General features: G+C 34.2%; 1 protein-coding gene across 1 annotated transcript; it reads left to right on the top strand.

Moving 5' to 3' along the window:
- Window positions 1-10,146: 10,146 nt before the first annotated feature.
- Window positions 10,147-21,311, top strand: EIF5A2 (eukaryotic translation initiation factor 5A2). The gene is made up of 5 exons (XM_036930895.2): window positions 10,147-10,286; window positions 10,955-11,154; window positions 11,671-11,775; window positions 17,283-17,414; window positions 17,817-21,311. Exons 2-5 carry the CDS (start codon window positions 10,990-10,992, stop codon window positions 17,874-17,876), a joined length of 462 nt encoding a protein of 153 aa, XP_036786790.1. The 5' UTR covers window positions 10,147-10,286; window positions 10,955-10,989; the 3' UTR covers window positions 17,877-21,311.
- The last annotated feature ends 237 nt before the right edge of the window (window positions 21,312-21,548 follow it).

Raw genomic sequence — 21,548 nt, 5'->3', positions numbered from 1 at the left:
CTTTACTATGATGAATGATGCTGTTAAGAACATTAAAGTACAAGTTTTTGGGGGATGTATGTTTTTAATTCTCTTGTGTATATAACTAGGTGTGGAGTGCTAGGTCAAATGCTGACTCTATGTTTAATATTTTGAGAATGCCAAACTGTTTCTGAAAGCAGCTACAACATTTTATAATCCTACCAGCAATATATAAAGGTTCCAATTTCTCTACATCCTTGCCAAAAATTTTTATTGACTGTCTTCCATTTTGGCCATCCTTGTGGATATAAAGTGTGATTTTAATATGCATTTCACTAATAACTAATGATGTTGATAATCTTTATATGTGCTTAATGGCCAATTCTGTATCTTCTTTAGAGAAATGTCTATTTAAATCCTTTGCCAATTTTTAAAAATTAAGTTATTTGTGTGTTTTTTGGTAAATTGAAGTTTTTTTTATACATTCTGGATAAAATTCTCCTATCAGATATATAATTTGCAAATATTCTCTCCCATTCCATGAGGTTTTTTTCCCTCTTTCTTGATGATGTCCTTTGAAGTATAAACGTTTTAATTTTGAGGAAGTCCAATTTATTATTTTTTTTCTTTCATCACTTGTGCTTTTGGTGTCATATCTAATAAACCATTGCCTAATTCAAGATCATAAAGGTCCATTCACTACTACATTGATTTTTAAATATTGAACAAATCTTGCATTCTTCAAGTGAATTCCTCTTGACTTCTTAATCATGATGTATTACTCTCATATATATATATGGATTCAACTTACTAATATTTTGTTAAGGATTTTGGCATCTATCTTCATGAGGGATACTGGATTATAATTTTCTTGTAACTATCAGGAGATGGACACAAGGTTATTCTTGCCTCAAAAAAGGGGTTGTGGAGTGTTCCTATTTTTTTTGTGTGAAATTATTTCTTCCTTAAAATTTTGATAGAACTCAGCAAAAAACATTTGGAGATTACCTTCTGGAAAGGCTTTGGTAATGAGTTTAATTTACAAAAATAAATATAGGGCTATTCTGATTTTCTGTTTTACACTTTTAAGTATATGTTCATTTTATCTTAGTTATTAAAAATATTGCCATTAGTTGCTCATAATACTGCTGCATTATCCTTCCATTATGTGTAGTATCTATGGTGATAGTCTTTCTTTCATTCCTGACATTGGTTATTTGTATATTTTCTCTTTTTTAATTTACTAATATAGCTAGGGTCTTATCAACTTAAGTAACGTTCTTAATAACCAATGTTTAGCATTGGCTATTTTTTCTATTTTAAAAACACCTCATTGATCTTGCACTTATTCTTTCCTTCCTTCTACTTATTCTAGAACATGAGTTCACAAACTACCACCCACAGAACAAATGTAGCCCACCTCTGTTTCTATAAATAAAATTTTATTGGAACATAGCCATGATCACATATTTACATATTGTCTATGTCTGTCTTAAGGATAAAATGGTATAGTTGAGTAGTTGCAACAGATAGTGCATGGCCTGCAAAGATTAAAATATTTATTATCTGGCCCTTTACAAGAAAAGTTTGCAGACCTCTGCTATCGGTTTACTTTGCCCTTCTTTCACTAGCTTCTTAAGGTGGAGATCTATGCCATTGATTTAAAACTCTTCCTTTTCTAAAATAAACACTTCATTTTTCCTCTAAAGCTGTTTTAGCTGTACTCCACAAATTTTGATATATTTTTGTTACTAAAGTTAGTGTTTTCTTTCTCTTTGTTTATTTCTTAAAATTTTTACCCACAGGTTATTCACAAATATGTATTCATTTCTTAAATATATCTTACTGATTTCCAATTTAATACCATTAAGGTCAGCAAGTATCTTCTGAAAATTAATCTAGCATCTTTTAGATGAGAACATTGCAGTGAATTTTGCAGTTTTAGGGTTCAATGCCCTAAAAATGTCCATTAGGTCAACGTAGTTTATGGTCTTAAGATATACTACCTTCTTACTGACATTGTGTCTACTGTTTCATATGTTACTGAGAGGGGTACTTAAAAGTACCCAATTATGGTTGTGAATTAGTCTTTATTTCCACCCAGTTTTGTCAGTTCTTGCTTAATGTATTTGTAAGCTCTATTAGGCCTATGTATACTTAAATTAGATTTTTCTAATGATTTGATCCTTTTATCAATATGAAATGTCTCTTTTCCTTCAGTAATACTCTGTCTTGAGGTCTGCTGTATCTGATATTAGATATAGATAACAGATATATATACAGATATCAGCTATATAGATATCATATATAGCCACTGCAACATTTTAGTACTGTTTGAATCACAACTATTTTCTCATCCCTGTACTTTCAACTTTAATGCATCTATTTTTAAAGTGTTTCTTGTAGATGGCATATAGTTAGGTATTGTGAGATCCATGAGTTTGACAATCTCTACCTTTGATTGGAATGTTTAATCTATTTATATTTAATGTAATTATTGATATGGTTCAATTTAGTTTTATCTTTTGCTGTTTGTTTTCTATTTGCCCCACCTGATTTTTTGAAATTAATACATTTTTAATCTAACAAATGCAAAATATGTAATCAATATAAGAAATCATTAATGTGATACTTTACATTCTTTTTTTCAACTTTGAGGTATAACTGACAAAGTTGTAAGAAAATTTAAATGCATATCAAAATGATTTGATATTTTTATACATTGTAAAAGGATTTTTCCTATCTAATTAGCACATCTACCATTTGCATATTTATCTTTTCATGTGTGTGAAAACATTTAAGTTCTATTCTCTTATACAATAGTGTTATCAATTATAGTCACTATATTATACATTAGATTCTTAGACCTTATACATCTTATAGCTGAGATTTTGTACCCTTATACCAATTTCTATTTCCCCCATCCCCCCAATCCCTGGCAACAATTTTCTTGTTTCTATGAGCTTAACTTTTGTTTAGATTCACATAAGATGGAATCTAAATGCAGTATTTGTCTTTATCTGGCGTATTTCACTTAGCATAATGCCTCAAGTCCATCCTATGTGTTACAAATGGCAGAATTTCCTTCTTTCTTGTGGCTGAATATATATGATTGTGTGTGTGTATTATATATATACAAAAATCAATGTATATTTATATATATTAAATACATAATTTATGTTATATATTTTTTATATATTCCACATATTTATCCATTCACCTGTTGATGGACACTGAAGTTATTTCCATATCTTCACTGCAATGAACATAGGAGTGCAGATATCTCTTCAATATCTTGTTTTAATTTCATTTGTATATACACCCAAAAATGGGATTGCTGGATTATATGGTAGTTCTATTTTTCATTTTTTTGAGGAACCTCCACACTGTTTTCCACAGAAGCGACACCATTTTACATTCCAAACAACAGTGCACAGTGTTCCCTTTTCTCCACATCCTTGCCAACATTATCTGTTGGCTTTTTTATGGTAACCATCCTAACAAGTGTGAGGTGGTATCTCACTGTAATTTTGATTTACATTTCTCTGATGATTAGTGTTGTTGAGCACCTTTTCATGTACCTATTGGCCATTTTTATGTCTTCTTGAAAAAAAAATGTCTATTCACTTCCTTTGCCCATTTTTTCATCAGAATGTTTGTTTTTTTGCTATTGACTTGTGGGAATTATTTTTTATTTTGGATATTAACCAGATATATGACTTGCAAATGTTTTCTCCCATCACATAGGTTGCCTATTCTTTTTATTGATGGTTTCCTTTACCCTTCAGAACATATTTTAGTGTGATATAGTCCCACTTATTTTTGCTTTTGTTTCCTTTGCTTTTAGTGAGAAACCCAAAAAATTACTGCTTACCCCTAGTGTCAAGGAGCTTACCTCCTGTTTTCTTTTGGGAGTTTTACAGATTTGGATATTATGTTGAATCTTATGTTCTTTAACCCACTTTGAGTTGATTTTAGTGTATGGTGTAAAATAGTTTCATTCTTTTGCATGTGGCTAACCAGTTTTCCCAACATCATTTATTGAAGAGACTATCTTTTCCCCACTGCACATTTTTGGCTCTTTTTTTGCAAACTAATTAGCCATAAGGCATGGCTTTGTCTGCTTCTTTTCCATTGATCTACATCTGTTTTGATGCCAATATCATACTGTTTTGATTGCTATAGCTTTGTGATATTGTTTGAAATCAGGAAGTGTAATGCCTCCACCTTTATTCTTTCTCAAGATTACTTTGGCTATTTGGAGTCTTTTGTGGTTCCAAATTTTAAAATTCTCTATTTATGTGAAAAATCACAGTAGAATTTTGAAAGGGATTGCATTGAATTTGTAAATTGCTTTGGGTAGTATGGGTATTTTAACAATATGAATTCTCCCAATTAATTAGTGCGGAATAGCTTTCCATCTATTCATGTCTTCTTCAATTTCTTTAGTCGGTCTTACAGTTTTCAGTGTATAGATCTTTTGCCTCCTTGATTAAACTTATTCCTAAATACTTTATGCCTTTTGATACAATTGTAAATTAGATTGTTTCCTTAATTTCTCTTTCTGATAATTAGTGTATAGGAATACAACTGGTTTTTTGTTGATTTTGTATCCTGCAACTTTATTGAATTTGTTTATTAGTTCTTAGGACTGAATTTATTAGTTTATTAGCAGTTTTGGGGTGGAGTTTTTAGGGTTTTCTATATGTAATGTAATGTCATTGCAAATAGAGACAATTATAATTTTCCAATTTAGAAGCTTCTATTTCATTTTCTTGCCTAATGTATCTGGTTAGGACTTTCAGTACTATGTGGAATAAAAATAGAGTGGGCATCTTGTTCCTGATCTTAGGGGAAAAGCTTGCAGCCTTTCACCACTGAGTATGATGTCAACTGTAGGCTTGTCATATATGGCCTTTGTTATACTGAGGTATAGTCCCTCCTTATGTACTTTGTCAACAGTTATCATTGATGCATGTTAAATTTTGTCAAATGGTTTTTTAGCATCTCGAGATGACATTTTTATCCTTCATTTTTTAAATGTAGTATATCACATTGGTTAGCAGATGTTGAACAATCCTTGCATCCCTGGAATAAATCCTTCTTGATCACAGTATATAATCATTTTAATGTACTGTTAAATTGTTTGCTAATACTTTGTTGAGGATTTTTACACCTATGTTCATCAGGGATATTGATCTATAATTTTCTCTTCTTACAGTGTGTTTGTCTGGTTTTGTTATCAGTGTAATGCTGGTGTCATAAAATTAGCTTAGAAGTAATCCCTCCTCTTCAATTTTTTGGAAATGTTTGAAAAGATTGGCATTAATTTTCCTTTAAATGTTTGGCAGAATTCACTAGTGAAGCCATTTTGTCCTGGACTTTTCTTGGTTGAGAGTTTTTGATTACTTATTCAGTCTCCTTACTAATAATTTGTTATCCAATTGGTTGGTGTAAAATTGTTCATAATAGTCTCATGATTCTTTGTGTTTCTGTGGTATCAGCAGTAATTTCTCCTCTATGATTTATAATTTTATTAATTTGGGTCCTCTCTTTTGTCTATGTGGTTTATTTTTTTTAAAAAAAGGTCCTTATTATTATCGATCTTTCCTATTGTCTTTCTAGTCTCTATTTCATTTATTTCCACTATGACATTTGTTATTTCCTTCCTTCTACAAACTTTAAGCTTAGTTTGTTCTCCTTTTCCCAGATTTTTAAGGTGTAGGGTTAAGTTGATATTTGAGACTTTTTTTTTAGTGTAGGTGTTTATTGGTGTAAATGTTCCTCTTAGAACTATTTCTGTGGCATCCCATTGGTTTTAGTATGTTGTGTTTCCATTTTCATTTGTCTCAAGATACATTTTTCTCTTTTGAATTCTTGACCCATTGGTTTTCCAGTGTCACACTGTGTAATCTCCACATATTTGTGAATTTTGAGCTTTCTTCTTATAATTGATTCCTATTTTCATAGCATTGTGGTCAGAAAAGATGCTTAATATGATTTCAATCTTCTTAGATTTTTAAGACTTGTTAGACTTAGTTTATGATCTATCCTGGGGAATAGAACATGTGCACTTGAGAAGAATGTGTTTTCTGCTGCTTTTAGTTAGGATGTTTTGTAAATGTCTGCTAAGTCAATCTGATCTAATGTGTAGTTTAAGTCCAATGCTTCCTTATTGATTTTCTATCTAGATTATCTATCCATTGTTAAAAGTGGGGTATTCAAGTCCCCCACTATTATTATATTGCTATTTCTCCTTTTAGGTCTGTTAATATTTACTTTATAAGTGCTCATATGTTGGATGTACAAGTATTTATAAATGTTACATCCTCTTTTTGGATTGACCCATGTCATTATTTGACTTTGTCTCTTACTACAGTCTTTGTCTTAAAGTCTAGCTTGTCTCATATAAATATAGATACCCAGCTTTCTTTTGGTTTCTATTTGCACTAATATCTTTTCTCATCCCTTCACGTTTGTCTGTTTGTGTCTTTAAAGATGAAGTGAGTCTCTTGCTTTAGCTTTAATCATCACTTATACACTGATGACTCACAAATGTCTATGTTCATTTAAGATATAATTCTCTCTCATTGGAACCTTAAACTTGATCTACCCAAAAGTGAACTCAACTTTCCCTGGAAACTTGTTTTTTCTGTTACATTTTCTGTCAACCAATGGTACCATCTTCCCAGTTTTAATTTGATTTTATTCTCCTCTTCACACCCTGTGGCTCCTTTCCCATTTTGACCCCTAACATCAGTTAATTATGACATTCTATGTTCATTTAAGATATAATTCTCTCTCATTGGAACCTTAAACTTGATCTACCCAAAAGTGAACTCAGCTTTCCCTGGAAACTTGTTTTTTCTGTTACATTTTCTGTCAACCAATGGTACCATCTTCCCAGTTTTAATTTGATTTTATTCTCCTCTTCACACCCTGTGGCTCCTTTCCCATTTTGACCCCTAACATCAGTTAATTATGACATTCTCTCCATTTTCCCTCATAATGCTCTTGACTCTGTCTTCTCTATGTTCTTTACATAGTCACCACCTTTGTTCACCAACTATTCTTAATTGGTCTCCAATTTCTAATATTTTCTCCCCCTAAAAAATTCTCCATAACCAGAATTGTCTTCTAAATAAAAAATACATTCTTGTAATTTTCTTATATGTATTGTTTCAATGTTTCTCTATTGCCCTTGGGAGAAAATCCAAATTAACCAACCTCTTTTTACAGCATGCACCAGTCACATAAACTATTAGCAGCCCAGGATAGTGCCACAATTCTCTCACCTACAGACCTTTGTAACTCCAATCCATTTGCCTAAAATGCCTTTTCCAAACCCCTCCTCATTGCTAACTTCCACTCATTCTTCAGATATCAAATTAAGATATCGAAATCTTCTAGACCTGGAATGCCAAGAGCCACCAGTCATACATAACTATTGAGCACTTGCAATGTGGCTAATCTGTATTGAGATATGCTCCACATCAGATTTTGAAGGTTTACTATAAAAAAGTAAAATTATCTTATTAATAATTTTTATATTAGTAAAAGTGAGATATTTTGGATGTACTACATAAATGTAAATAAAATATATTATTGCTATTAATTTCATATTTTTTAATGTGGCTACAAGAAAACTCAAAATTACATGGTGGCTTGCATTATATTTCAATTGGACAATATCTAAATGGGAAGGAGCACTCTTGAAATAGAAACACACATAAATTTTCAGCACACAGTGGTTATTTCTTTAGCAGCATTTATTAATCTGTTAAAATTGTTAGACTGTATCCTGTACTAGATTGTAAGCACCTAACGAACATTGGTTAACATGGTAATTCCAGCCCTAAGTGTGCTAAAATAAAAACAGAAATCCTTATTATTCACAAATTCCATAGTGTGAATTTGCCTACTTGTTAAATTTACTTATAACCCAAAAATCAATGCTAGTGGGGCTTTTGGGGTCATTTGTGTGTATGCACAGAACAGGGAAAGATTTGATGTACATTTCTTAGCTGAAGTCAAATAAGGCAATGTTCCTACCTTCTTGTTTCAACTCTAAATAAGTGTGGTGTTTTTTTTTTCACAGTCCATTAGTGTCAGTTTTTCACATTTTTGTAACTTTTGCTGGTGACGTGGTTGTTTAAAATGGCCTCCATATTGCTGAAGTGTTGGTAGTGTTCCTAACACTGTGATGTAGCTTATAGAAAAAATACATGTGTTAGGTAAGCTTCCTTTGAGATTAAATTACAATGCTGTTGGCTGAGAATTAAATGTTAATGTATCAATATATATTTAATAAAGTTTCTTGAAATAGAAACACACATAAAACAAGATTACATATTAGTCAATTGACAAAAAAATGACTGAAGTCCAACAGGAACCTAACTCTTATTTCCCCTAGGAGCACTGGTTCAGTATTTGCTGATTCAGTGTTCCATGCACGTCACTAGAATTGACTGAATTTGTTGAATGAATGAAGACAGATTATTTTATTCAAATCCAAATCTAATGTGAATGCTGCGTATGGTGGTAATTAAAGCAGTGATTGTGGAACCAAACTGCCTAGAGTTCAATCTTGGCTCGAGATGACCTGCTAGCTCTGTGATTGGGGGCAAACTGCTAAACTATTCTCTGCCTTTTCCCACAATTAAAAATGTAGTTGTTAATGGTTGCCAGCGTTTGGGGAGGGAGGGAGTGGACTACCAACAAAGAGGCACCAGGAAGCCTTTGGAGTGAGGGAAATATTCTACATCTTGATTAGAGTGGTATTTACATACCTGCCTATGTTTTTCAAAACTCATAGAACTAAAGAGAGTAAATTTTACTTTGTATAAACTGTTAACTTAAACTTTAGGTTGTAAAAAAACAGAGCAATATTCCAGATGAATGGATAATGCACATAAAACATTTAATGCACTACTACTTAAATAGATACTCTTTAAATATTAGCAATCATTCTAACATGGACAGGGACAAGTTAGGTGGTGTAAGGAAAACCAGAGTGGTCTTATGAACCAGGCAGGGGTCTAATCTGGTTCTTTCACTCATCAGCAAAAGGCTGAACTCAGTTTATGAGAGTTCATTTGTTTATTGTAAAGGTTAAATTAGACAACATGAGTATCTGTACAATATGAGAAATATCTGTGTAAACCATAAAGTCATAGAGAAAAGTGAGAAATGGGGTTATTCATGAGACAAGAATACAAAATCACACAGCCACTTTAACTGGGGTATGGAGGTCACCTCTCCAATGTAGGAGAATGTGGTGGGTTGTAAAATGAAACAGTGAAAGGGGGAGCAAATCTCAAGAAACTTCGTTCTCTATCCTAGTCAAGTTTCTGTTGGCTCCAGGCTGATTTTGAAGACAACCCAACCATTTTAATGAGGTACAGACATACCTGCAAACTCGAAGGAATGCCAGTGCCAGAAGGAAGAAAAGCTGAGTTTCACAGAACGGCTTCCTGGACTGGACAATGTAGTAGGAGTCAGACACCCATTCACCTCAACGGCTTAACAACTTCTGGCCTGAAGACTGAGTTAGGTCATGTCACCGCTGGTTTTTAGTTCGCAGATGTCCCCGAGTTCTCACCCAAGAGAGCGCTACTGGACCCGGTGGGACACCCAGGCGCAGTCGCTGCCTCAATCTTAACATGGGTTGCCGGGGTCCTCCACGGGCCGATTAACAAAATACTGTATTTGGGCTCTTCCTTGAGGAACAAGAGCGGGTTTGCTGCAGCACCAAGGGGAGCTGCAAGCTAGGCCAGAAGTTTAACACAAAATTCCCTCCACAGCTACGCAGGACACCCACCAATTTCGCACGCCTCCAGAGTTCTGACAACCTCCACATGACAACCGCCACACACCTGATGTCAGGGACCACCGAGTGCGAGGTTTGGTTCTGGTTAACTTCGACTGGGACCCAAGCCCAATGAACCTAAAAGTTTGAGGGAGCAAGTTTCCTTGCCTGCAAGTTTACCCTCAGCAACCGGGCTCCACAAAGTCGTCTTCACGCCGGAAGTGCACTAATCCGCAGCACGTGGGGTTGCCAGGGCGCTCTTCACGTGACTGGGAGGGGCTTAGGGAGCCTTGTAGCCAATGGTAGCCTGAGAGGGCGGTGCCTGTGACGCGCCGGGACCTATCCCGGAAGTTGGGCTGTGATGGGGGCGGGAAAGGGCGGGGAAGCCGGGGTGTGGAAAATGTGGCGGCTCCGCCCCGTCTCTTGGAACTGCTGCGGCCGCCACCGCTGCCGCCGCTGCAGCTGTACGGGACCGGCGCTGTTACGTAGGCGAAAGCCGCTCTTTCCCTGCTGAAAGGTGAAGACATGGGGAGAAGACGGTGGGGCTGGGACTGGAGTGAGGCAGGGCCGGGAAAGGCGGCCGGAGCCGTGTCCTGAACGAGGGAAAGAGGAAGGATGGATGGGAGAACGGAGGCGAGCTCGGGACCCGTTAGGATGCAGGCCCGTGCGGGCCGGGCCGGGCCAGGGATGCCGGCAGAACAAGGGGGCGCCTGAGAGGCCGGGACACGGCTCCCCGGGCCAGGGGACGGAGTGTGCGCCCGTTGCCGGAGGGCCAGGTGCTGCTGGCCGTGTCCTCTTTTCCCCATCCGTAACGGACGCCAGCGGCCTGGGCTGGGTCCCCCGCAGCAGTGATCAGGGCGGCGGCGGAGGGCCGGGCGGCGCGACGCGGTGCTGGAAGGTCGCCGGCCTCTCCTGCGGTGGGACGAGGAGGGCTGGGATTTGCTGCCGCCAGGGTGGGTATCCCCCACCCCCAGCAAGCTCCTCTGCGACTTTTCTCCCCACCTCCCCACCAATGGATGGAAAGTTTGTAGAGGCCGGAGTTAGAAAGTGCCCACTATTCTTGGGTGGATGTTCCATATATGCAAAAATAATAGATCCATGATGCTTGGCACGTAACCTGTCCGAAATAAGATATTTCTCTGCCTGCTTGCCAGTTGTTAAAAAGCAAACAAACTTTTTGCGTAGTTCCCTCGGAAAAGCTACCATCTCTCCAGCCCACCATGGCGGATGAAATTGATTTCACTACTGGAGATGCCGGGGCTTCCAGTACTTACCCTATGCAGTGCTCGGCCCTGCGCAAAAACGGCTTCGTGGTGCTCAAAGGACGACCATGCAAAATAGTGGAGATGTCAACTTCCAAAACTGGAAAGCATGGTCATGCCAAGGTAAGTGCTCTTCTAGGTCTGTCTTTCGTTGGAATTTTGATCATTTGTATTCAATCACGGAACATTTGCTTCCCACAATAACTGAGTGATCAACTATTACTCTGAGTACTGAAAAGTAGCATTTCTTTCTTGGGCTCTTAAAATGTTTCATTAATCGGACACTTAAACTTGCCTGAATCCCAGTGACTTCGAAGGTCTGTCTAGTCAGTATACAGATGAGAAAACCTGTTCTAAAGTAATTGTAGGGAACCTAGCTTCGGTTTTCTTATGCACTGTTATAATTTAATTACTGGACTGTATGTGATACTGGGCCTTGATATGTCATGATGATACTGTTTAGTTATTCACTGCTTCTCAATTTTATGACAAGACCATTTTTTTTTTAAGTAGAATTAGATGACCTTGGAAGGAGAAAGAATCTGTCATAATCAGTGTTGGTATTGTGCTCTTGTGTACGTAATGAGTGATATACTTGGCAAAGATTAAACAAGTTTCCTGTTCTCCCTTCTCTGTTAGGTTCACCTTGTTGGAATTGATATTTTCACGGGCAAAAAATATGAAGATATTTGCCCTTCTACTCACAACATGGATGTTCCAAATATTAAGAGAAATGATTATCAAGTAAGTATGAATTTCCTTTAGAATGCTACATGTCTCTTAAAGGTACAGGTATATTCTACTATCAATTATAATTTAACAAAACCCTGTAGTAGTTTTGTAGGTTTTTCTAACCACTTACTAGGCACCACTTACCTTAGAAATTGAAGAAATAAGGATATTCAACACTTGCACCTTATCTAGAGTTATAGTTTGCTATTTTTGAACATTCTTGCACTTTAAAAAAGTTGAATGCTTTTTATTGTTTCTCAGACCAAGTTACTGTGTATTGTGACTGAATAAGTCCAGTGGTTAGTAAAATTACGATTCTCTTTGTTGTAAAATACTTCAGATTCAGATAACTCCCTCCTGGATGTTTCATTTCTTTTGACTTAGCAGACCTAAGTCTTTCAAGAAGTTGTTGGAATTCATGTTCCACCAACTAAGTTTGTATATTAATGATTGTGAGTCAGAATTTGGTATTCTTAAACAGGGAAATAAGTTGAAAGCCATTAATATAAAAATAAAGTATGTGGTCACTTACTATGGTGAAGAAAATACAAAAACTATATTAATTGTTTTATTTGTATTCAGTGACCATGCTGTGGCCTTTTGTTAAGTCATAGGTATAAACTTCAAATTTTAGTTCCTGTTACACGTTTGGATAGGTCATGTAATGATAGCATTTTGTTGTTTGGAGTATTGATGGTTATGAAACCATTGCCCTCATATGATAGAGGAGCTCAGATTAATCATAACTAAAGTCTTCCTTAAAAGTCTTCATTTTCTATATCAAGCATGTCATATATAGGATTCTTTTCTGTTCATGTTACATAGTCAAAAATATAAGTGTGATATTTAGAGTTGTTTTTGTCAAGTTTAAACTGATTTCTTTCTATACATTTTATCGTATTGTATAATTTTTAAAAATGTTACCCTCAACTGTAATTACCCAATTATTTCCTTTTACTCTTTGTCCACATGTAACATATTTTTACATTAGTTTTAATCTGGTAAGTTGTTTATATTTTCACTTTCCCACTTATGTTTCCTAGGTTGCTTTGGAGTCTATAGAAATTTGTTTTTTCTTAGTATAATAAATAGCAATTTTTTTTTACTCAGGTAAATCTGGGTTTGGATCTAGTTCTGCCTCTTTCTAGCTAGATGACATTGAGCAAATTACACAACCTCTCTGAGCCTCAGTCTTCCCATCTATAAAGCAGGGAAAATGTGAGGATTAAATGAGAAAATGTTCTCTATAATTACCTTATAAGTAGCTATGTACCAAAAAGTAGTTCTTTCCTGCTCCACGTTTTCCTGTATAAAAATTCTACTTTAATCATTCCATTATTCTTAGAGCACCTAATTTAGACATGGCATATAGTGAGTGCTCAATAAACATTTGTTAAATGCATACGTGTTTATTAATTGAGGTAAGGGTAGTGCAGCCCACTAAAGCTAAGCACAGAATTTTCATTTGCCAAAAATGGATTTGTTTACATCCTTAACATGTGAATGCTTTGAATATTCAATATTAATTATATTTGTTAATATGCTTTCAATGTAGAATGCTTTTGTCTTTGTTTCAGAAAGATGGTATCAGTAGTTTGGATAATTACTACTGTTGTCAAATTAGTAAATCATTGATTGGAACTCAAGATTTAACATAAAGGGAAGTTTTGGTATGGGTTTTATATGGGGATATAACAGGGCCCAGAATAAGGTGAAGGGAATGAGGTGTGGAGGCCTTTGCTTCCAGGCAATAAAAAATAAAAAGAAAGGACCAGTCATGATGCTGGACCACATAGGAGCCTAAGACAAAAAAGGAAAAATCAGTAATTCTGATCCTGTTTTTATTTAATATTTTTACTTTTTTCATCATGGAGTATTTGTATTAATTATAATTTTGCAATATTTATCTGATCATTGCTGAGTTTTGTCTATGCCTTTAATTTTGTACTCAGTGCCTCCCTTGCCTCACTCTAGTTTCAGACTTCGTTCCAGTTGTAGTTCGGTACTCCGGAGGGGATAAGAGAATGAGTCAAGCCAGTCTGGGTCCAAATCCTTGCTTTCGCATTTACTAACTGTGTGACTTTGGTTGGCAAGTTACTTACCCTTTCTCCTTCCTTCCTTTATTTATAAAATAAGATATAACAGTATAAAATAAATAAGATATAATAATAATAAACTCCTCATGGGATCATTGTAAGGTTTAATTTGTTAATACTTAGAACAGTGTTTTGCAGAGTAAGTACTCAATCATCATATCCCTTCATTCTCAAGTCACCATAGAATATTTATTTTTGTTTATTTAAAAAATATATAGTTCTATGGAACCTTTCAAGTTATATATATTGTACTATGGTGATCTTTACTCAGCTGTCCACAGCCAAATAAATACAAGGTATGATCCTGGAGTTGTGAAGAAAAAGTTGCTATCAAAAACAACATTCAGGCAATTGGCAAATTTAAATATGGACCTATATATTGAATAATATTTTAACAGTATTGTGTTTTCTGATTTTTTAAAAATAAACTGTGGTTATGTAAGAATATGTCCTTGTTCTTGGGAAAAATACATTGAAGTATTTATTGCTAAAAAGTTATGTTTGAAACTTCCTCTGAAATAGCTCAGTATAACTAAGAAAAGAGTAAAGAATGTATATGAAATGTGTTTTGTGTATTTCATATATACAGAGAGCAAGAAAACAAATGGGCATATGGTTAAATGTTAACAATGAATCTAAAATTAATCTAGATAAAATGTATGGGATTTCATTGCATTACTTGTGCAACTTTTCTGTACATCTGAAGATTTTTAAAATAAATTACTTAAGTTCCAATAATTCATTTTCATTATTTACTTTTGTTTTCTGTAGTTTTATTTTTTTAATTTAAAATTTTACTCCATATAGCAATTTATGTTAATCAGATGATTAATGTTTACAAATATATCATTTTACTAAATGTTTCATAATATGTCTATACATTTTTGTATTTGGAATACTTTATATTTCATCCCATAGTTTATTTTATAAATTCTTAACTCTTAAAAATATACCACCATTATATAAGTAAGTATCAAAATATCAGCATTATTTGGCTCCTATGTTTCAGTTACTAAGGAACCTTTAACTCTTTAAATAGATAAGTTCCACTTCAAGGAATTGCTAAGAAAGCTGAAATCAAAAAGATCTGCCATGTAAGCCTGTGGTTAATTGTTTAAAATTACACAATAGTGTTGGGAAGACTGGATAGCCACATGCAAAGAATGAAAATAGGCCACTATCTTATACCATACATAAAAATTAACTCAAAATGGATTAAAGACTTCAATGTAAGCCCTGAAACTGTAAAACTCCTAGAAGAAGACAAAGGCAGTAAGCTTCTTGACATTGGTCTTGGTGTTAAATTTTTGGATCTGAATCCAAAATAAAGGCAACAAAAGCAAATATATACAAGTGGGACTACATCAAACTAAAAAACTCTTGCATGGCAAAGGAAATAATCAGGATGAAAAATCAGACTACTGAATGGGAGAAAATACTTGCAAATCATATCCGATAAGGGGTTAATATCCAAAATATCTAAGGAACACAAACAACTCAAAAGCAAAAACAAACAGTACAATTAAAAAATGCGCAGAGGATCTAAACAGGCATTTTTCCAAAGAAGACATATAGATTGCCGACAGGCACATGCAAAATTATTCAAATTACTAATTATCAGGGAAATGCAAATCAAAACCACAGTGAGATATCACCTCACACCTGTTAGAATGGCTGTTAACAGAAAAACAAAAAAATAATAAATGTTGGAAAGGATGTGAAGAAAAGGGAGCCCTCATACATGCTAGTGGGAATATAAATTGGTGCAGCCACTATGGAAAGCAGTGTGGAAGTTTCTAAAAAAAATGAAAGTAGAACTACCATATAATCCAGCTATACCTCCCTGGGTATTTATACAAAGAAAACAAAACACTAATTTGAAAAGATGTATGCATCCCAATGTTCACAGCAGCATTGCTTACAATAGCCAATATGTAGAAGCAACCTAAGTGTCCATTGATGGCTGAATGGATAAAAGAAATGTATACAGTGGAATACTGAGCCATAAAAAGGGAAACCTTGCCATTTGTGACAACCTGGATGTACCTTGAAACTACTATGCTAAGTGAAACCATATGATTTCACTTACAAGTGGAATACAAAAAAAAAAATGAACAAACAAAACAAAAGTCAGAGATACAGAGACCAGATTTGTGGTTATCAGAGGGGAAGGAGGCTGGGAGTGGGCAAAAGGGGTCAAAGGCATGGTTATGGGTGGTAATTAGACTTAGTGTGGTGATCACTTTGTAGTGTTTAAAAAGATAAAATTATGTTGTACTATGAAACAAATATTACATACCAATTTTACCTCAAAAATAATTAAACTTCTACTTCAATGTCCTTGCTCCCCATTGCTCTACCAAACCACCTCACAAATGAGTGATGTAAAAATGAATTTTAAATGTTTGTGGTTTCTTTGTAGGTTAGGTTTTTGTTTTTGAGATTTTTAGACATGTTCAAAACCTGAAATCTCCTGTGGTAGGTGGGGTTCCTGTGATAAGACATAGCCAGATTTGGTAGTGCCATAGAGGAGAGCTTTGAAACTCTACCTGTATGGTATGCCTGTGTTACATCATAGAGATTAAAGGGGATCAAGAGCCATGTCTTTGACTCCCATTGTATACTTCAATGTTAGCATCTGGTATTCTAAATAATTGCCTTTTATAAAACCTGTTAGAATTCTAAGCACACTGATGGTGAACATGCTTTTAGAAAAAATGAGTGCAGCCTGACTGTTTCTTCATGCCTGTAATAAAAAAAATTCAGTGATATCAAAACTGTGCCTTTTTGTAGGTTACAATGACAGCTGAGTTGTTTCCTCAATGTCACCAACAAACTAGAGTTTGTCTTTTAAAAAAATCTAGTGGTGTTAGCAGTGAACTGGAGACCAAAAATTTTCCACTTAAAACTTTGTTCATAATCAAATTATGAAACATATTGTTTGTAATTGTAAAAACTGAAAATAACTTTTATGCCCATTAATGGGAAAATGGTTAAATGCAGTTATGAAGTAATAAAGAGACTTAGGTAGGTCCATGTTTTTCAGTTTGGGAAGATTTCTAAAACATTACTAAGTGAAGATAACTTGCTGAAAAATACTTATAATAGCCCATTTATGTTTTATTTTTAAAGCAACTATATTTGTATTGTATATATAAATGTAAGTGCTTCAGGATATATGTTATGAAGAAGCCTAACTAAACTGTTTAATAATGCAGAGATTCGGAGGAGTGGGAAGTACAAGGAGGAGTGAACTTATACTACTAGTCTATATATAGTTTACATTTTTAAGCACCAAAGATATATTAATATATTACTATTTGCTTATACAAATTAATATGGATTGCAGATTAGCTATGTAACTATTACAAAGGAGTAGTTAGATAACCTAACGAGTATAAATGATGTAATTTCTTTTAATAGCTGATATGCATTCAGGATGGTTACCTTTCCTTGCTGACAGAAACTGGTGAAGTTCGTGAGGATCTTAAGCTGCCAGAAGGTGAACTAGGCAAAGAAATAGAAGGAAAATACAATGCAGGTGAAGATGTTCAGGTAAAGACCTATGAGAAGAAAGTATCAAAGTCCATTTTTTGCCACATAGACACTGTCAACCCCAGCTTTGAAGATCAGCTTCTGAGCTGTTCTCGAGAAAAGTGAAGTGCAAAGGCGATTTAGTCTACCTTTGTTATAACTTTCAGAACTATAACATCTAGTAAGTACTGAAATATTTATAGCTCTTATTCTTCTTGTTCCCTGGAAGTTGTCTTAAAAACCACAGTTTGAGAAATTCCACTCGGAAAACTGTAAATAAAATGAATTATTTAGTCTTGGAATACCTCTTTCCAAAGTCAGTACGTATAAAGTACCCATAAATATCCAGTATACGATGAATTAAATATGCTTTATATTGTATTGCCTTCCAAGTAACTTATTGTCTGCAATTTTTTCTCCTAGGTGTCTGTCATGTGTGCAATGAGTGAAGAATATGCTGTAGCCATAAAGCCCTGCAAATAAATGGGAACATCAGGCATGAGCCCACTCTTTAGGTCTGGATCAGCTACAGATCTAAAGTTTGGTTCTAAGTTGTCACCAAAGCTATGGCCTTCATAAGCAACCTCATTTCTTTTTTATTTGTTTTGAAATTGTGCTGTTAGTTTTGCAGGCAATTGGTAATTTAAAAAATAATCAAGATGTTTAATTTTTTAAAATAGTTTTGTTGGTGTCTTTCCTGTAACTTTCCTGTGGTTTTCAGTATGTGAGTCCAAGAAACAGATTAAGATAGCTTCAGCAGATGTGATATGTCTGAACAAATCAGTCCTGAATTTTAAATGATAAATAAACCAGGGTTTTAAATCAAACAGTGTAGCATCCAGTGTTATTAAAGTACCACATTTAAGTTGAATTGCTCTGTATTTATTTCAGACTTAATACAGAATAGATAGGTTAGAATGAATTATCACAGTCAGCTGTGTGTGGCAAGCACAAATCCTTAAAAACGTTACCAAAAAGTGTCAGCAGCCATGTGCAGCCACCTGTATTACCTCGGTCATTATAGTCTTTGCCAAATTGTTGGAGGACTTAATTAATATATAACCTTACATATGGTGATTTTTGGTATATGCTTGTGGTTGACAGAGAGGCATTGAACTGGTTGTTGTTTGGCAGGCTGTGGAGAAGACACAAGGGACATGGCAAAAGGAGTTGGTTAAAGCTACAGTTTTTATTTGAGGCCTTTGTAATCAGCATAAAAATAGAAAGCTTCTTTCTAGTTGTGTGTTTGCTTTGTACTTTTGTTCTCTGTCTCTTATTTAAAGGAGTGATCTGCTTTACAGGATAGTATGCAGTGCTTTTTCTCAAATATGTTGAATAAATGTTGGTATTTATAATAGTCACTCCTTTCCAACCATTTTTAAGTAGATTTTTTGACATTAAAATATTTATTTGTCAGACAAAAACTGGAAATTCTTATTTTAATTGATTTGTAACATTTGTTAATGTACATTTTTTCTAAAGTGAAAGTGAATCATTGAAGAAAAATTACTTAATGTGATAATTATTATTTTACTTATTTTAAATACGTGTATTTTCTTCTGATTGTCATGTACTTAATTCAGTTACTGGTGTGAAATATGGTGGCTAGGAAAGAACTCTGTACACTGAATTATTTTAAAAGCTGTTTTAGGTGATTCTGCTAACATTTATGTTTATTCTTTAGGATCATATTTTATTTCCAGAGTTCTAGACATTGTCATAGGGTTTATGATGACCTTTGATGCAAAACAATCATTATCTTGGAATGAAACATAGAGCAAAACCATTATTTCAGTAATACTTACATTCTCTAAGACTGATTATGGGACCACTCTCATCATGGTTTGACCTCTATTATAAGACCTTTGTTCCTGTCATCTAGAAGAAAACATGTACTGCTCTATAGCTGATCAAATCAGTGACTGGAAATAGCATTAGGAAAAGATCCCAAAGTTTTAGTTACTTCATTTGTGCATACTTTTAAATCTTGTATTGGTCTTAGCAAACCCATTGGAGAGGAAGCAAGATACTTTAAAAGAAATATAAGGAGAATTCTAAAGCACAAGAAATACTGAAGCTGTAGTTAATCATTTTAAGTATAACATTTTAGCTTTTGCCCATCTAAAGCACAATTAGGAATTAGGCTAAATTTTTCCAATATTGCATTTAAGTATCTACATTAAGTATATACTGTTCTAGTTTTTTAGTAATCTGTAATATATATCTTTCTTGTTCCTGGATGGAATTGTTACCCACAGGAATTCCAGAAAGTTATCAATCTGTGCTGCTTGCTGGTCATTTGTATGACCCCAGTTAACCATACTAGTGTTCTGGTTTAGTATTAATTCTGGATTAGCATGCCCATTTTATTCCTAACTTGTCAAACTTCACATAAATACATTTTCAATTTTGAGGTTAGCCTATAAAATTATAATAAGGCATCTCCATCTTCACACCTTGAATGTCAAAAGTTATTCATGCATAAATATTTCATTTTAAGTACTATAATGAAGTGTAGATACTCTTTGATGTATAATTATAAGTATAGATTTTAAAGATTTGGACATTTATTTTCACATAAGTCAGTACATATTTCTCTAGAAAAAAATATTTCATCTAGTAAAGCTTTATAAGTTGTATTCAAAGGAAGCAGGGAAACATTTTTTAACATAAAACAAGTAATTTCATTCTTTCTGACATCAGAAATGTTAAAAGTTGATTGCTAGTATTTGTTGTACCTTTTTTATAGCAAATGTTAAATATCACAAGTTACCATGTATAGAATGTAGACAGTCATGTTGATAAGGTTATACAGTGATCCATCATTTTTGTCTGCAGACATTTCACCAATTTATATATAGTATTATATTAACAACAGAAAAATAGCTTCTTTCTAGAACAACATTTTATTTATACTATGAAAACTTAATTATACCTTATTTGCTACTACAATATACCCTCTGAAATTGATCAAATAATAGCTACTTTGACTTAGCATTTACATCATAAACATAATTATGATTTGTTTTCATGCTCCCCTCCAAGGGCTGTCAGTCACTTGAAATTGTTGCTAATGAAGCTCTTGAATCCATTACCATTTATGGTACAAAATTCTGTACCAGTGCTTTATAAGAATTACCAAAACTTTCCTGCAGCCAGAGCATGGTATCTTTAATAGGAGATGCTGCAATAAAATGTTTAGGCTATAAAATTTGGGGACACGATTTTCATTTTAGCACAGTGTGAGTGTGCATGTGCACACATAGCTTTGTATGTTTATTCTTTTTACAAGGTTCTTCCAACTCTTAAAAGTACTGTAGTCTGGTAGTGCCTCAAATGTTGGGAACTTTCTTTTAATTTATAACTTTCCAATAATTTGTTTTTGTACTTTAAAGTTTCTCAATTAGATTATTTCTAGTTAAGCTGTAATTTGAATGCATTGTTCTCAGGGCTGTTTATGCTAAGAGCTGAAGTTTCATTATTTTAAAGCCAACTGTCTGAAAGTATATTGCAAAATTTTCCCCAATTGTAACACAGTGATACATACAGATAAAAAATTTTAATATCAACACACTTGAACTATATGCTAAATATTCAAGAAAAAAATGGGAACATTGGTAACAGCTATACTGGAGTCTTGCCACATTTTTTTCATTTTAGAATAGAATTTGGTAGTCTTACCTTAGAATCCTGTCTGTAATGATGCATGTGACAACATTCCTTTGGCATGGACCCCAAAGATAGTTTCAAGAGCCAGATATTGATATTGTGGTTCAAACATATTTAGGGGCAACAGATGAAAGATTAATAATGGTCTTTTGAATACATTAAAATGTTTACATATTGGAGTCTACAATATGAACTAGGAACAAATTTACTATGGGAAAAATATGGCTCTTAAACAGTATAAGAGCAAACGTCAAACATATTTCCATAAACAGTATATTATATTGAACTGACCAATAGTTAAAGTTTTTCTAATATTATTTAAACATAATATTTCATACTTCTAAAGCCTTTTTTCTCCTAGCATTCAGACAAGTAGTAGGCAACCAAGGCTTAAGAAAAATTTATTGTGGAAAATCCTAAAATTGAAAAAATTCAATCTGTTAACTTTAATCTATTAAATTTTTTTTCTCTGAATTGGGTATGGCA

Source organism: Manis pentadactyla, chromosome 1 (assembly GCF_030020395.1).
Source record: "Manis pentadactyla isolate mManPen7 chromosome 1, mManPen7.hap1, whole genome shotgun sequence".
Lineage (NCBI taxonomy): Eukaryota > Metazoa > Chordata > Mammalia > Pholidota > Manidae > Manis > Manis pentadactyla.
The sequence above is the reverse complement of the archived record's forward strand: the minus strand, read 5'-3'. Positions and strand labels throughout refer to the sequence as shown.